This window comes from Piliocolobus tephrosceles, unplaced genomic scaffold (genome assembly GCF_002776525.5).
Source record: "Piliocolobus tephrosceles isolate RC106 unplaced genomic scaffold, ASM277652v3 unscaffolded_24995, whole genome shotgun sequence".
Classification (NCBI taxonomy): domain Eukaryota; kingdom Metazoa; phylum Chordata; class Mammalia; order Primates; family Cercopithecidae; genus Piliocolobus; species Piliocolobus tephrosceles.
Genome location: NW_022307637.1, coordinates 1 through 12,574, shown reverse-complemented (window position 1 = coordinate 12,574; position 12,574 = coordinate 1). Strand labels below are relative to the sequence as shown.

The window sequence follows — 12,574 nt, the reverse complement described above, 5'->3', positions numbered from 1 at the left end:
TTCGCTTGAATGTGTGTAAAGTGATGCACAGGCCACCCTGAAGACTTTGGTGGTTTCTACTGAAACTACACATCAGGCCGGGCGCGGTGGCCAGTGGCCAGTGCCCAAAATCCCAGCAAATCCCAGCACTTTGGGAGGCTGAGGTGGATCACCTGAGCCCAGGAATCCCAGACCAGCCTGAGCCACAAAGCGAGACCCCATCTCTACAAAAAGTAAAAAATTAGCTGGACGTGGTGGTGGCGTGCACCTGTAGTCCCAGCTACATGAAAGGCTGAGGCCGGAGGTTGAAGCCCTCGCTGGGGTGGAGAGGTCAAGGCCGTAGATGAGCCCTCATCGCGCCACTGCACTCCAGACTGGGCGACAGAGTGAGACCCTGCCTCAAAAAAAAAAAAAAAAAAAAAAAAGAAGAGGAAGAAAGCGAAAACATTACAAATAAAGCTATACATCCACTTCTGCACTTCTGCGTGGACTCGAGCGTTCAAGATGGGCGTGGCAACCCGATGACAGGAAACCCTGCAAGTTCGTGCTCCCAGGAGGCTCTTCCGCAAGGGCCACCAGCCACGGGAAACCAGGACCTTGTCCCTCACCAGGAAAAGCTCAGCCTGTGGCTCCGCGAGCGTGGACCGTTCCGTGGCCATGAGCGGGAAGAACCACGGACCCCCGCCCAGAGCTGGGATGGATCTCCCGGGCGGGAGGCGGAGGGTACGGTCCACCCCAGCGGAGGGCAGCGCGTGAGGCCGTTGAGATAACGCTCCGCGGACTCGATGACTCCTGGAGCAGAGCCCTGGCTGCGCTGCACCGCGGGAGGGAGGGGCTGCGTCTACTGCGGGGCCATGAGAGGGAGGAGCCGGTCCGGGGATGGGGGGGGCGGGGGCAGAGACTGGAACCCGCGCAAGCGCGGAAATGCCCACGGCCGCGCCCTCCCGCGCGAACCGCAGCGACACCCGGGCCGCCCTCGGAGGGCGCGGATGTCGCGCCGCGCTCCCGGGGTGCTTCAGTTGCGCCCACGGCCGACGCCCGGCAGCGGCGGGCAGGTGCCACGACCTCTGGACGTTTCTCGCCCCTTCTCGGGAATGGAACGCTTAGAGAAGCGCAGGTCCGCACCCAAAACACAAGGCGGCACTGTTGCGTGTGCACCGACGACTCTGCGGCCAGCGCCCTGGCTCTCTCCCCGGGAACGCCTAGGAGCCAGAGAGCGCCGCTCCGCGCCACGCCCGGCAGGGCCGCAGCAGCGCGCACGCGACAGGGTGTCGTCCATTGGGCAGCAGGAGCGTCCGTCAAGGGCGAGGGGCGGGAATTCCGTGCAATCTGAGCACGGTCATTGGCGAGGACAGGCGAAGAGGAGGATGGATAGGCGGGTCGGGGCGGAGCTTCCTGTGGGCGCCTGGAGCCTACGGGGAGCGACCGAGGCGGAGGTGGGGAGCGAGGCAGCTGTGGGTCCCGGCGGGCGGACACTAGGTCTGTCCCTCCACGCCCCGCCCCGCCCCGCCGCGCCCCGCCGCCTCGGCATCGCCTTCCGAGCCTCCCAGTCCTGGGCTAGCCCTACGGGGCATCCGCCGAGTCCCCTTCCCGCGCAGACCGGCGGTCACTGTCCTCCCCCGGGAACGAGGCGGACGGGCGTCCCCCGAGATCAGGGCCCGGGAAGCCCCGTGAGCCGCTCTCGCCTGGGCGCCGTCGAGGGGCCGCCCCGCCCTTCCCACTCCACTGTGCTCCGAAAGTGCCTCGGGGCGCGTCTGGGGAGTCGTGGGGAAGCAGGGCCGTCCCCACCCGTCCACCCGGCAGCGTCCAGGGATAGGTGGGCAGAGCGGGCGGGCGGGCGGGCGTCCTGGAGGAAGCGGCGTCTGGAGGTGTCTGTGCAGCGTTCCGCGGTGGCGCGCGGTGGGGTAACAAAGTCTTGCCCGTCCCTTGACAGCGGTGGCCGCCGGGGAGGGAGTCCTGCTCTGCTGCGGGCGGTCGTGGGCTGGGGCGCTTCTTGGCCTGTCTCCTGGGGGGTAGGAAAGGTGAGCCCCGCAGAGAAGGCGGTGGCTTCCCTCGACGTGGGTGCCAACAGGAGCCATCCCTCCAACCGGTCTTCCCGCGGGAGGGTTCCTGGCTGGGAACACCGGCAGGGCTGGTTCCAGCACCCATGGGGCCGCTGGGTCCAGCCGTGTGTTTCCGGGGAAGACCCGCCTTACCCGCCAACCTTCCCGCACCGGGAGGGTTCCCAGCTGCTGGTGATGCTGCTCAGGCGGCTCCCCACAGCGCCACCACCCACCCCCGGAGCCGGCCGCTGGGTTTGGCCCGTCCGCCCTGGTTCCTCTTTGCTGGGCTCCGAGGCCTGGCGGGACTTCCCGTCTCCGCGGCGGCTCTGGCGACCCAGCATCCCTTTGCCCTGGGCTCAGACGGACTCCCAAGGAATTGCGTCCCGGTGGAGAAGACGCTTCCTTCCCTCTCCCTTCCTCTCCTCCGCCCCCTTTTGCTCTCTTGTCCTTGCACTTTGCCTTGTCCGTGTGTCCCGCTCTGTGTGTGTGTGTGTGTGTGTGTGTGTGTGTGTGTGTGTGTGACTGACGCGAGCCCTTAGTCACCTCTTGCTACTATTTTTTCCCCATGTTATCACTTGTCTCTTGACTGTGCGGTTTGCGGGTTGTGCTTGGTCACACAGGGGATTTTAGTTTTCGTGTCATCAGAATCTCCAGGCTTTCCTGATGGCTTCTGGGGGTTCTTGTCGGTTTGTTTCCTTCTGGCTCACGCCGTGTCTTGCCCCCTGGACGCTGAGCACCAGTTCCGACTGCTGGGTAACAGACGACTCCACGTTTCGGTCCTTCCCCACCTAGCGCTCCTCTCGCCCCCCAGGGTTCTGAGGGACAGGCTCTGGGAGGGCCCTCGGGGAGCCAGGACTGTGGCTCAGGGTCCCTCTCAGGCTGCGGTCAGGTGTCCACTGGGGCCCAGTCATCCTATCTGACTGGGTGGGGAGCCCTCGTGCTGATTCTCCCTCTGGAGGCTGCGGCAGGAGACCTCAGTTCCTCCCCACCTGGCCTTCTCCCAGGGCTGCTCAGCTTCCCCCGGACCTGCAATCCAATGGAACCAGCAGGAGAGGGCGCCCCAGACCCGGCCACACTCTTTATGACCCGGCCTCCTAAGTGACTCGCCTCACCTCCGCTGTGGTTTTGGTTGGTCTCGCAGGCCCACCCTGGAACGTGCTGGAGAGGGCGCCACGCTCAGGGTGGAGGCTGTTCCTGAGTGCTGCAAGTCAGAAGCGCCCTTGCGCCTGTAGAGCTGTGTGGGCTGCTGGAGACCCCGAGCGGGCCACCTCAGGGACGTGTCCTTGGTGTCAGCGGGAGCAGCAGGCCACCTCCTGGGGCTGACACTGGCCGGGGTCTGCATTTCTGAGGGCGGGGCGTGCTTTGACATCCTGAAAGGGTTGCAAAACCCATCACAGAGAACCCCAAGAAGGGAGACTCTGCCCCCAAGACCCAGTGTGCCCCGCAGGGTCTGTGCCGTGTGCTCTCTGGCTCTTCATGGAAGCCTCTCCCAGCCCGGGTCGGGGACCCCTGGTCCAACATCCCCAGGAGCCCGCGGGAAACCCGTTCTAGTCACCACAGCCCCTTTTGCATGGCATGAGTGCCCCACGCCAGCCTGCATGGCATGTGCCTCCCACTTGCAATGCCCTCCTCCCAGGGGCTCATTCCTGCCCCTGCCCCCTCTCTGCCCCAAGTGGGGCGACCTCTCTCTGCAGACAGGGGAGGCCTCTCCTCCCGGCATGCAGCCCTGAAAGGGGAGGGGCCGGGGCAGGGAGGGGGTGTGCCCCGCCATCATGGTGAAGGCAGAGCAGCTCCTTTTTTCCGTGATGTGTCAGGCTGCCGGATACTGGGCTCCAGGGGCAGTCCCTGGCCTGGGGGGTGGGACGTGGAGGGCCAGGTGGGTCCCGGAAGGAGCTTTCCACTGGGGCCCCAGGAGGTTGCCCCATCCTTCCCACTGGGACTGGCAGGTGACTCCCTGATGACGCTCTCCGTGGCTCTGAATTTGTCACAGAGGTTCCGTGGGCGATGAGTGCTTTTCCTGTTGGCCGGTGCCGCCTCTGGGCAATGCAGGGACCCTTGATGACAGCTCCTGGCCCCTTCCAAAGCCGCCTGGCCCTCCTTGAACCCGACGAGAGCAGGTTGCCGGGCCTTCCCTGGGGAATGTGTTCCTGGCAGGTGGGGACAGCCCCTCCCCCAGGGTGTTGGGTACAGGGTCCTGGGGCGCCTCAGGACACGGTCAGGCCCACTGAACCCCCACACTCCTGGGCCACCTGCCCGCTGGCCTGTCCTCTGTGACCCTGTCTCCCCTGAGCCAAGGTGCCCGGCCTGGTCCCCCAGGAAGAACAGTGAGGAGGTCTGGCTCTCCCTGCCGTGGGGGCCTCGGGGGCCTGGACGGGGACGGTGTCCTCCCTCCCCAGGCTGCCCGGCGCCCTCGCTCAGGGAGTGCTCTTCTAGCGGCCTGTTCGGTAGACGGGCACAGTCACGACGGCAGCCAGACCCTGTCCCGGCCCATGCACCCACCTGGACAGATCGGCGCCCTCCTAGACTTACTGGCTCCATTGAGGGTCCCAAAGGGGCTGGCCCAGAGCACCCTGGGGTCTCCAGACCCCTCGGCCCACAGCAGCTACCAGCAGCCCAGGCGGGACCCAGGGGCTTCCGGGCACAGAGGCGCTGCTCCCTGGCTTGTGAGCCCGGGGCCTCTCCAGCCGTCCCCTGTCGGGGGGCCTCCACTCCTGCTCTGGATCAAGGTCCTGCCCCCAGGGAGAGCTGGTGCCTTCGGGGGACCGGGCCCTGGTTGCAGTTGGAGAGTGCGTCCAGGGACGGTGCTCTTCTCGGCTGCCGCCCTGCCTCCCAGGGGCCTCCCCAGACACCCGGCTGCTGTCAGCTGGGGCTGGGGGGTCCTCTGGCCCAGGGGTCGTCCCGGTTTGGGAGTGCCCTGCCCTGGACACCGTGTCCAAGAAGGATACGTGCTCGCCCTTTGTTGGGGGCCAGGCACAGGGTGAGGGGACACTCGGCCCCACCACCCCTGTCTCCGGGAGCCCTGGCTGGGTACGGTGCCTCTTCCGAGAGATCCTGCCCGGGACTGGTGCCGCCCGCCTCGGGCCTGCCTCCCACACAGTTGGGGACCCTGGCCGGGCACCTCCTGCCAGCCCCCTGCATCTGTCCTAGCCTCAGCCGGGCCCTGCAAGCTGTCCATGTGCCTGCGACACCCGGTCCCTCTGCGGATGTTTGCAAACACCCCTGCCCCCACGGTGATGTCTGGGGGCCTCTCTGGGCCTTTGTGTGCCGAGTTGGGGGTGGGTGGTGGGGGGTGTCTTTCCATAGTTGCCTACTTCCTGTCCTCCTCGGCCCCAGGTCCAGGGGTGCCCTGCCTGCTCAGTTTCCAGCCTGAGCCCTTCCTTGAGCTGGCCCAGTCCCCTAAGCTTCTGCAGCAGGTTCCCAGATCCACCCGAGGGACTCCTGGCCAGTGTTCCCAATGGTGTCTGAGTGCTAGACTCAGTCACTGGCCATAGATTTCGGGGAACCCCGCTCTGAGGGGCCGTTGCTTCCGTTTCCTCTGCAGGTCCCCTCCCAGTTGCCTCGGAGAGTGGGGATGGGGCTGTCGGGAGGCAGAAGGGAGGGTTGGGGTGCAGAGGTGTGGCTTAGGGGAGGGAAAGTCAACTGGGCTACTGCCTCTCCCTGCCCTCCCTGGACTCAGTCCAGACATGACCTGCGGGTTGGAGGCCTGTGCACCCTGTATCTCCTCCTAGTAGCCTGGCAGGTCCTCCTGGGTCTTCCTCAGTGTGGCTGGGTCCCCAGACCATAGGCCCTAGCAGGGTAGGGGCCCGTGCTCTCCTCTTGTTTTTGCTCCTGCTTGCCCGCCCTTCCCGGGGAGGCCCCTGGCCACGACCATGCCAGTCTCTTTCCCTGCTGCCTGCCTGCCTGCCTGCCTGCCTGGGTGGCCTCCAGCTCACCGCCCTGTGAGGCCTGTGGCCTCCCGCCAGGGCTGTCCTCAGGGGCCTGGATCCCCCTCGTTTATCTACCGGCCTTGCCGCCCCACCTGTGTCCCTGCAGCCCGGGGATGATCCGGAGGGTTGGGGGATCGGTGCCCTTGGTTCACCTAGCCCAGCCCTAGGGCGGTTCCCCCGGTGGCCCTGCCAGGCGTGGGGCTTGGGAGAGGATACGATGGAGCCGGCACAGGGAGGGGGGCAGGAGACTCTGGGTGACTCGGGACAGGAGGGGGTGCCCCAGAGGTTCAGAATCCTGGGCACACAGTGGGCTGAGCGGACAAGTCGCAGCCTCAGGGGGACCTCCCGTCCTCCCCACTGGCACTGGCTCTTTCTGGGCCTGGCTCTGCTGCCTCCCACCCCCATTCAGCTGGTGGCTTCTAGATGCTTCCAGAGTGTGCTTGGCCCCTTTGCCTCTATGCCATTGGGCCCAGGGGGAGCAGTAGAGGGGCTGGGGGTGGGACTTCCCCTTTCTGTGTCTTGCTTGCCCCGTGTCTCCCAGTGAGTGGCCGCCCTGAGCCTGGGGCCAGCCGCCCAGCCCCAAGTGGAAGTCAGGCAGGGCTCCTCTGCCGTTTTCCTTTCCTTTATGCCATCAGAGTCAGGACTGGCCTATCCTCATGAAGCCACAGGTTTTACACCCCTGGCACTCTCTTCTTGAAAGTGGTAGCGGCCCAAGAGACACCCTTCCTACCTCCACCGCAGCTGAGGGTCAAGGCAAGGGTCCTTCTTGGCCGGCCTTGGCACTGTCACCTTTTGGACCTGTCTGGGGTCGAGGTCAAGGGCCTTACCAGGACCATGGGTTCTGGGCCCTGGCCCTGTATTTCCTCTCCACCGTCTCCTTCTCCACTGGCTGCCTTGAAACCCTCCCAGCCCCCTCTGTTGGTTCTCCTCCCTGGTCTGGCAGGGCCTGAGGGCAGCGGAGGAAAAGAATCCAGTATCTTCTTGGACAGTCCCCAGAGTGGCCTCTTGCCGGGACCTTGGGCAGCTGCTGCCCCCTGCTGTGTGTCTGAGCACTGCTGGAGCCCTGCGGGGGACCCCAGATTCTTTGGGAGCTTTTGAAAGTGGGGCCACAGTGGTCTCTCGGAGCTCTGGAGAACATTTAAGTGGAGGCCTGGAGGCTCTTTAGGCCCATGGAACCTTCCTAATCCTTCTGGTTCCAGTTGGGGCACCCAGTGCACTTGGGTGTGTCCAGAGTAGTTGGAATCCCTCATGGGGTTCAAAGCCCTGGAGGTTGGACAGATCACAGGATGAGCTTGGCAGAGCCCTGAGGAGCCCTGGAACAGGGAGGGAGTACTCCAAGGCCCACAGAGCCCTGGGGATTGGTGACCAAGCCCAAGTGGGAGGCCTCAGGAATCAGGGGGAGCTCAGGGAGGTGGTGGGAGCAGAGCCCTGGGGAAGGCCGTGAGCCCTCAGGAGCAGGCAGTCTCTGAGCCCCGGGGTAGGAGTCTCACAGCCCTTGTCATTCCCTGGGGAAATGGGCTGGGGACTCCGGGAGCCCTCTTCCATCCAGTCTCGGGAGCGCTTTTGGAATGAATGAAAAGGGGCAAGCTACGTCGGGGGTGGCCGCTGTTCCTTCCTTCCTTCCCTCTCTTCCCTCATGCCAGACACCACAGCGGTTGCCAAGTACACCCAGCTGCCTCCTCTTTACTCCTCACCTGTAACATATCCAGGACCTGACCTAAGGCCTAGAAAGCACCATTTCGTCCAGATACCTGGATATCTCTTTTCCCTCCTTGGGATGCCCCAAGCCCAGCTCCACATCGCCCATCTCCCTGACACCGGCTATTACTCCAGAGCTTTGGGATGTCAACCTTGCCTCCACCCCAGGTCCCATATAGGTTCCTGCTAGGCCCCATCTGCCTCTGTCCAGCCACAATCCCAGGTAGTGAGTGCCTCCTGGGGGAACTGGACTGCGGTGAGTTCGGTTCTTCCTGTCAGTGTACTTGGTTTTTATCAGCTGCTGAAACGGGCTGTCACTGCGTCCTTCTAGGGTCCTGGTAGTAGCAACCTGTTTGTTCTGCCCCCCACGTACAGGCTTATTAGTGGGACCATTGGGTCCCTAAGGTGGACCTGTGAGGAGTTGGCATCCCCTGCGCATGCCTACCACCTGCCATGGACCATCCAGGTCTCGCCTGCTGCAGGACCAGCCATCAGTCTGTTGCATTGGGCTTGGGATGGTGAGGGGCAGAGGGCAAGGGCTTGGGGAGTCCACACAGCAAGTGGCTGGGCACTGGGGGTGAGCCAGGTAAGAGGAGCTTATAACAAACAAGAAAGGCTGAAACCGTGAGTGGTAAGAAAATTAGAAGTGCTTCGCTCTTTTCTGCATGTTTTCAACACACAAGGACCATGCACTATTTTAGGACCAAAAATATACGTGAGGAGAGACTAGGATGCAGCCAAGATAAATGGTCAGGAGTAGCCAGGGAGGGTCCCAACCCCAGCCCTGCCTCCACGGGCGCATGTGCAGGCACTGCATGGGAGCTGTGCCAAGTGTGGGAGGCTGGGCTGTCCCACTACCTGCAGCAAGGAACCAAAGGTGAGGGGGACTAACGCCAGCACCCCACCCCTTGCTGGGCCTCTGTTTCCCTCCTGCCCGTGTGCAGTGGATGGCAGCCCCTCTGTGCTTTCCCGCCCTCTGCCGGCAGCATAGAGCCAGGCATGCATAGCAACACGTGGCATTCTGTCTTGGGGTTTTTTTTTTTAATTATTATTATTATTATTATTATTTTTTTTTGAGACGGAGTCTCGCTGTGTCGCCCAGGCTGGAGTGCAGTGGTGTGATCTAAGCTCACTGTAACCTCCACCTCCCAGGTTCAAGTGATTCTCCTGTCCCAGCCTCCTGCGTAGCTGGGATTACAGGCATGCACCACCACACCCAGCTAATTTTTTGTATTTTTATTGGAGATGGGGTTTCACCATGTTGGCCAGGATGGTCCCGATCTCTTTACCTTGTGATCCGCCTGCCACAGCCTCCCAAAGTGCTGGGATTATAGGCATGAGCCACCGCGCCCGGCCTGTCTTGGGCTTTAGTACCCACTTTCCACTTAATATATGTAGACCGGGCAGTGGCTCACACATGTAATCCAGGCACTTTGGGAGGTCGAGGTGGGTGGACCACGAGGTCAGGAGATCGAGACCATCTTGGCCAACATGGTGAAACCCCATCTCTACTAAACTACAAAGCATTAGCCGTGCATGGTGGTGCACACCTGTAGTCCCAGCTACTCAGGAAGCCAAGGGAGGGGAATCGCTTGGACTTGGGAGGCAGAGGTTGTGGTGAGCTGAGATTGTGCCACTGCACTCCAGCCTCGGCAACAGCGAGATTGCATCTCAAAAATAAAATAAAATAATATGTATATACATATATATATGTATATACAGGTATATATGTATATCTATGTATATATATGCATATATATGTATATATGTGTGCATATAATGTAAACTTTGAGCACAGTGGCTGACACCGGTAATCCCAGCACTTTGGGGGGCCAAGATGGGTGGATCCCCTGAGATCAGGAGTTCGAGACCAGCCTGACCAATATGGTGAAACCCCATCTCTACTAAAAATACAAAAATTAGCCAGGTATGGTGGCGTGTGACTGTAGTCCCAGCTACTAGGGAGGCTGAGACAGAAGAATTGCTTGAACCCAGGAGGCAGAGGTTGCAGTGAGCCAAGATGGCGTCATTGCACTCCAGCCTGGGTGACAGAGTGACTCCGTCTCAAAAAAAAAAAAATTATATATATGTATATATAGAAGATTATGAAATACATACCCAGGGCAGAAAACCTGGGAGCTAAGTGAGAATATAGACAGGTGAATTCCATCACCCAGGGATATGGGGCATTTCAGCCTTTGGAGCTTTTCTCCCATGTTAAACAAGCAGCAGTTCCAGGAGCTGAGAATGATGTGCCAGAGATGCTTCATTTTTTTTCCGTCCCTATGCCCTTGGACACTGGGGTGGACTTCAGCTTTTTCCAGTTAAAACACCCGCAGACTGCTGGTAGCATGCATGCAGCTTTGCCTGAATTTCTAAGTGGGTTCTCTGTATACGCCTTGTTGTACCACAACTATATGTATAAGCAGTTACAGGTGCTTTGGGGAATGAGTTAGGGAATAAAACTCCCAAACAAAACACAAACATCTCTGGGTAGCATTTGATTCCTATCCCCAGACCAAAGCAAAAATGCGGACTCAACAAAGCCAGATTGCAATCCTCGAGCCCCAAGACGCAGAGGCCCTTGCCATGGGAGCCCAACCCTCTCCTCCAGGAAGAGCCAACGCATTAAAAATAAATGGGGTTTTTATTGTGTGTCCACGAAAACAAAGGGTGGCCTTTGGTTAACCGCCCCCAACAAGATGACAAAAAGGAGGCATGCATGACAACAAGAACCATGTTCTCCTCTGAGCGAGGTCTTGCCCTCCTGGACCCTAAGGGTTACAGGCAAGCAGGGCCAGGAGGCTGCCGAGGAAAACACACTCAGGCTCCCATGGAGCCTACTCTGGGCTAGGCCCAGCGCCCCTCAAGCAAGAACACATAAAAGCCCCTGCCCCTGCCCCCGCCCCCGCCCCCACCCCCACCACCTCTGCTAAGGCAGTCAGCCAGGACCTCCCCAGAAGACCTGGCTCTGAAGCCCAGACCCTCACAGCTCCCTCTGGAAAGGGCTGACTTCCTCAGCCTGCATGAAGTAGTAAATGAAGAAGAGGACGATCACAAAGGCCAGGAAAAGCAGCAGCTGGCCCCAGAGCGGGACCTGGTGATCCTGGCCCAGCCCAGCCCCAGGAGCATAGTTTTCAGGCCGGATGGCACGGCGGGTGAGCCATGAAGAGGAAGATGATGAGGAGGACATAGAAGAGGTGGAGGACGAAGTAGGATAATAGGACAGGTCCAGGGAGCTGCTGGAGGCTGAAACAGGGCGGTAGTGCGCAATGCTCTGGTAGGCACTGTCCCGGCCATACATGGGGCGTTCCCTGAGGCAAAAGAGGGGAGCAGGTGGGCCAGGAGCCTGGGTCCGGAACCAACCCCTGTCCCTGGCCTTCCCCATACATACATACCTATCCTTGCACTCCTCTTCAGAAGACGACAAAAGATCATCATCACGTACCTGTAGAAGAGAGTCAAAGGTGAGGGGACTGGCTGGCAGGGCCACCATGGCCCTGTCATGTCCCTCTCAAACGTCCCTCTCAAACTTCCCCCTCAAACTTCCCCAGCGGGTCCCCTCTGACCTTTGGTTAGAGGCCAGGGACCCACACCCTCCTGAATGACTCTGGGTGTTCAGCCTTTTATCCATGGGGCCTTGCTACTTGTGCTCATGCCCCAGCATCCCCTTTTGCCCCCAGGACTCTCAGGAAGAGCTGGAGCCTAGATCCCAGACCAGGGTGCAGGATGCATCCTATGTGCTCTAGTCACATAGTTCTGAGGGCTCCCCAAAGTAGGACCCCGACCAAACAGGTGTCTGCTGAGCCAGAGTCTCCCCAGTGGCCCCCTGGATGTATCCAAACACAGCCGCGATCCCCTAGGTTGTACCCAAGTACAGGACGCCGCCAGCCAGCTCACCTGGTGGTGGAACGTGTCAGCATCTGGGAGTAAAGTCACAGACTGGCGGAAGCCCCTGGACGGGCCCGCAGACTCGGGCTCCCCATAAGTCCTGGTAGTGAAGTAGCTCCTTCATAGTAGTCGTCATTGTAGCCTTGGGAAGGGGGGCAGCGGTAGCAGAGGGGGCATCGGTGTGCCCCACCTGGCCCGATGGCCCTAATCTGAATCCCACTTCGGGACCTGTGACAGTTTCTCCCTCCTAAGGCTGCTGGAGTGGTTGGGACTGAGGTCTCAGGTCCTCCCTGTGAGCGGGGTCCCTGACGCAGTCGGGTGAAGGTGCCAGCGTGCCCACCCAACCCCTGCCTTACCCTTGCTCTGGTAGAGTAAGGCGTCCTCTTTCTTGGGAAGATCATACATATCTGAATCCCCTGACGTCGAATCCAAGTCTGGATTGAAAGAAGGAGACAGAACTGTTTGCCCCCCCCCACCCCGAGACTTCCCTCCCCTTTCCCCAGTGCCGCTCACGACCGGCGCCCCTGCCACACCCTCGCTGCCCCATCCTCCCCGCGTCCCAGGCCGTCCCCACAGGCGAGGCTCTCACCAGAGAAGCGATAAGAGGAGGCAGCGGATGAGCCGGGGGGCGAGAGCCGCCGTCTCTGGGTCTCGTACTCGAATATCTTCTGCTCGTAAAGTCTACGAGTTGATCCTGGCCGGACACGGGGCGGTCAGGGCCGCGGGCCGGGGAAGGGGCGCGGGGAGTGCAGCGGAGTGGGCAGCGGGGAGGTCGCGGGGCGGAGCACGAGGAGGGGGCCCGGAAGGGGTCCCGCCTGCCGCCGCGTACCTACTACAGGCCCGTGCGGGATGTTGTACCGGCGCAGCAAGGCGGTCAGCTCGGTATTAGAAAGATCTGCGTAGTCGTCCATGGCGGGTGCGGGCTCGGGCGGAGGCCTGGCGGCGGCCCGGGCCTACCAAAACCGGCCGAACAGCGGCTGCCTAGGAGCACGGCGGGGGCGGCACGAGCGCATCGGGAGCGGCCGCGCTCGCGTCACA

At 61.5% G+C, this 12,574-nt stretch overlaps 2 protein-coding genes across 3 annotated transcripts; both read right to left on the bottom strand.

Moving 5' to 3' along the window:
- Positions 1 to 406: 406 nt before the first annotated feature.
- LOC116418632 (basic salivary proline-rich protein 4-like) lies at positions 407 to 2,520 on the bottom strand. Of its 2 annotated transcripts, none has more exons than XM_031935051.1 (2): positions 2,175 to 2,520; positions 407 to 2,092 (listed from the first exon to the last, which is right to left on the bottom strand). In XM_031935051.1, exons 1-2 carry the CDS (start codon positions 2,360 to 2,362, stop codon positions 1,543 to 1,545), a joined length of 738 nt encoding a protein of 245 aa, XP_031790911.1. In that variant the 5' UTR covers positions 2,363 to 2,520; the 3' UTR covers positions 407 to 1,542. The 2 variants fall into 2 exon arrangements, with proteins under 2 accessions (XP_031790911.1, XP_031790912.1); XM_031935052.1 differs by having other exon boundaries at positions 407 to 1,984.
- A 7,753-nt stretch (positions 2,521 to 10,273) lies between these two features.
- LOC111531305 (emerin) lies at positions 10,274 to 12,574 on the bottom strand. The gene is given in 7 exon segments (XM_023198524.2): positions 10,274 to 10,959; positions 11,044 to 11,093; positions 11,546 to 11,655; positions 11,658 to 11,678; positions 11,893 to 11,970; positions 12,126 to 12,230; positions 12,366 to 12,574. Coding segments are annotated over 7 exon segments (774 nt in total). The 5' UTR covers positions 12,448 to 12,574; the 3' UTR covers positions 10,274 to 10,631.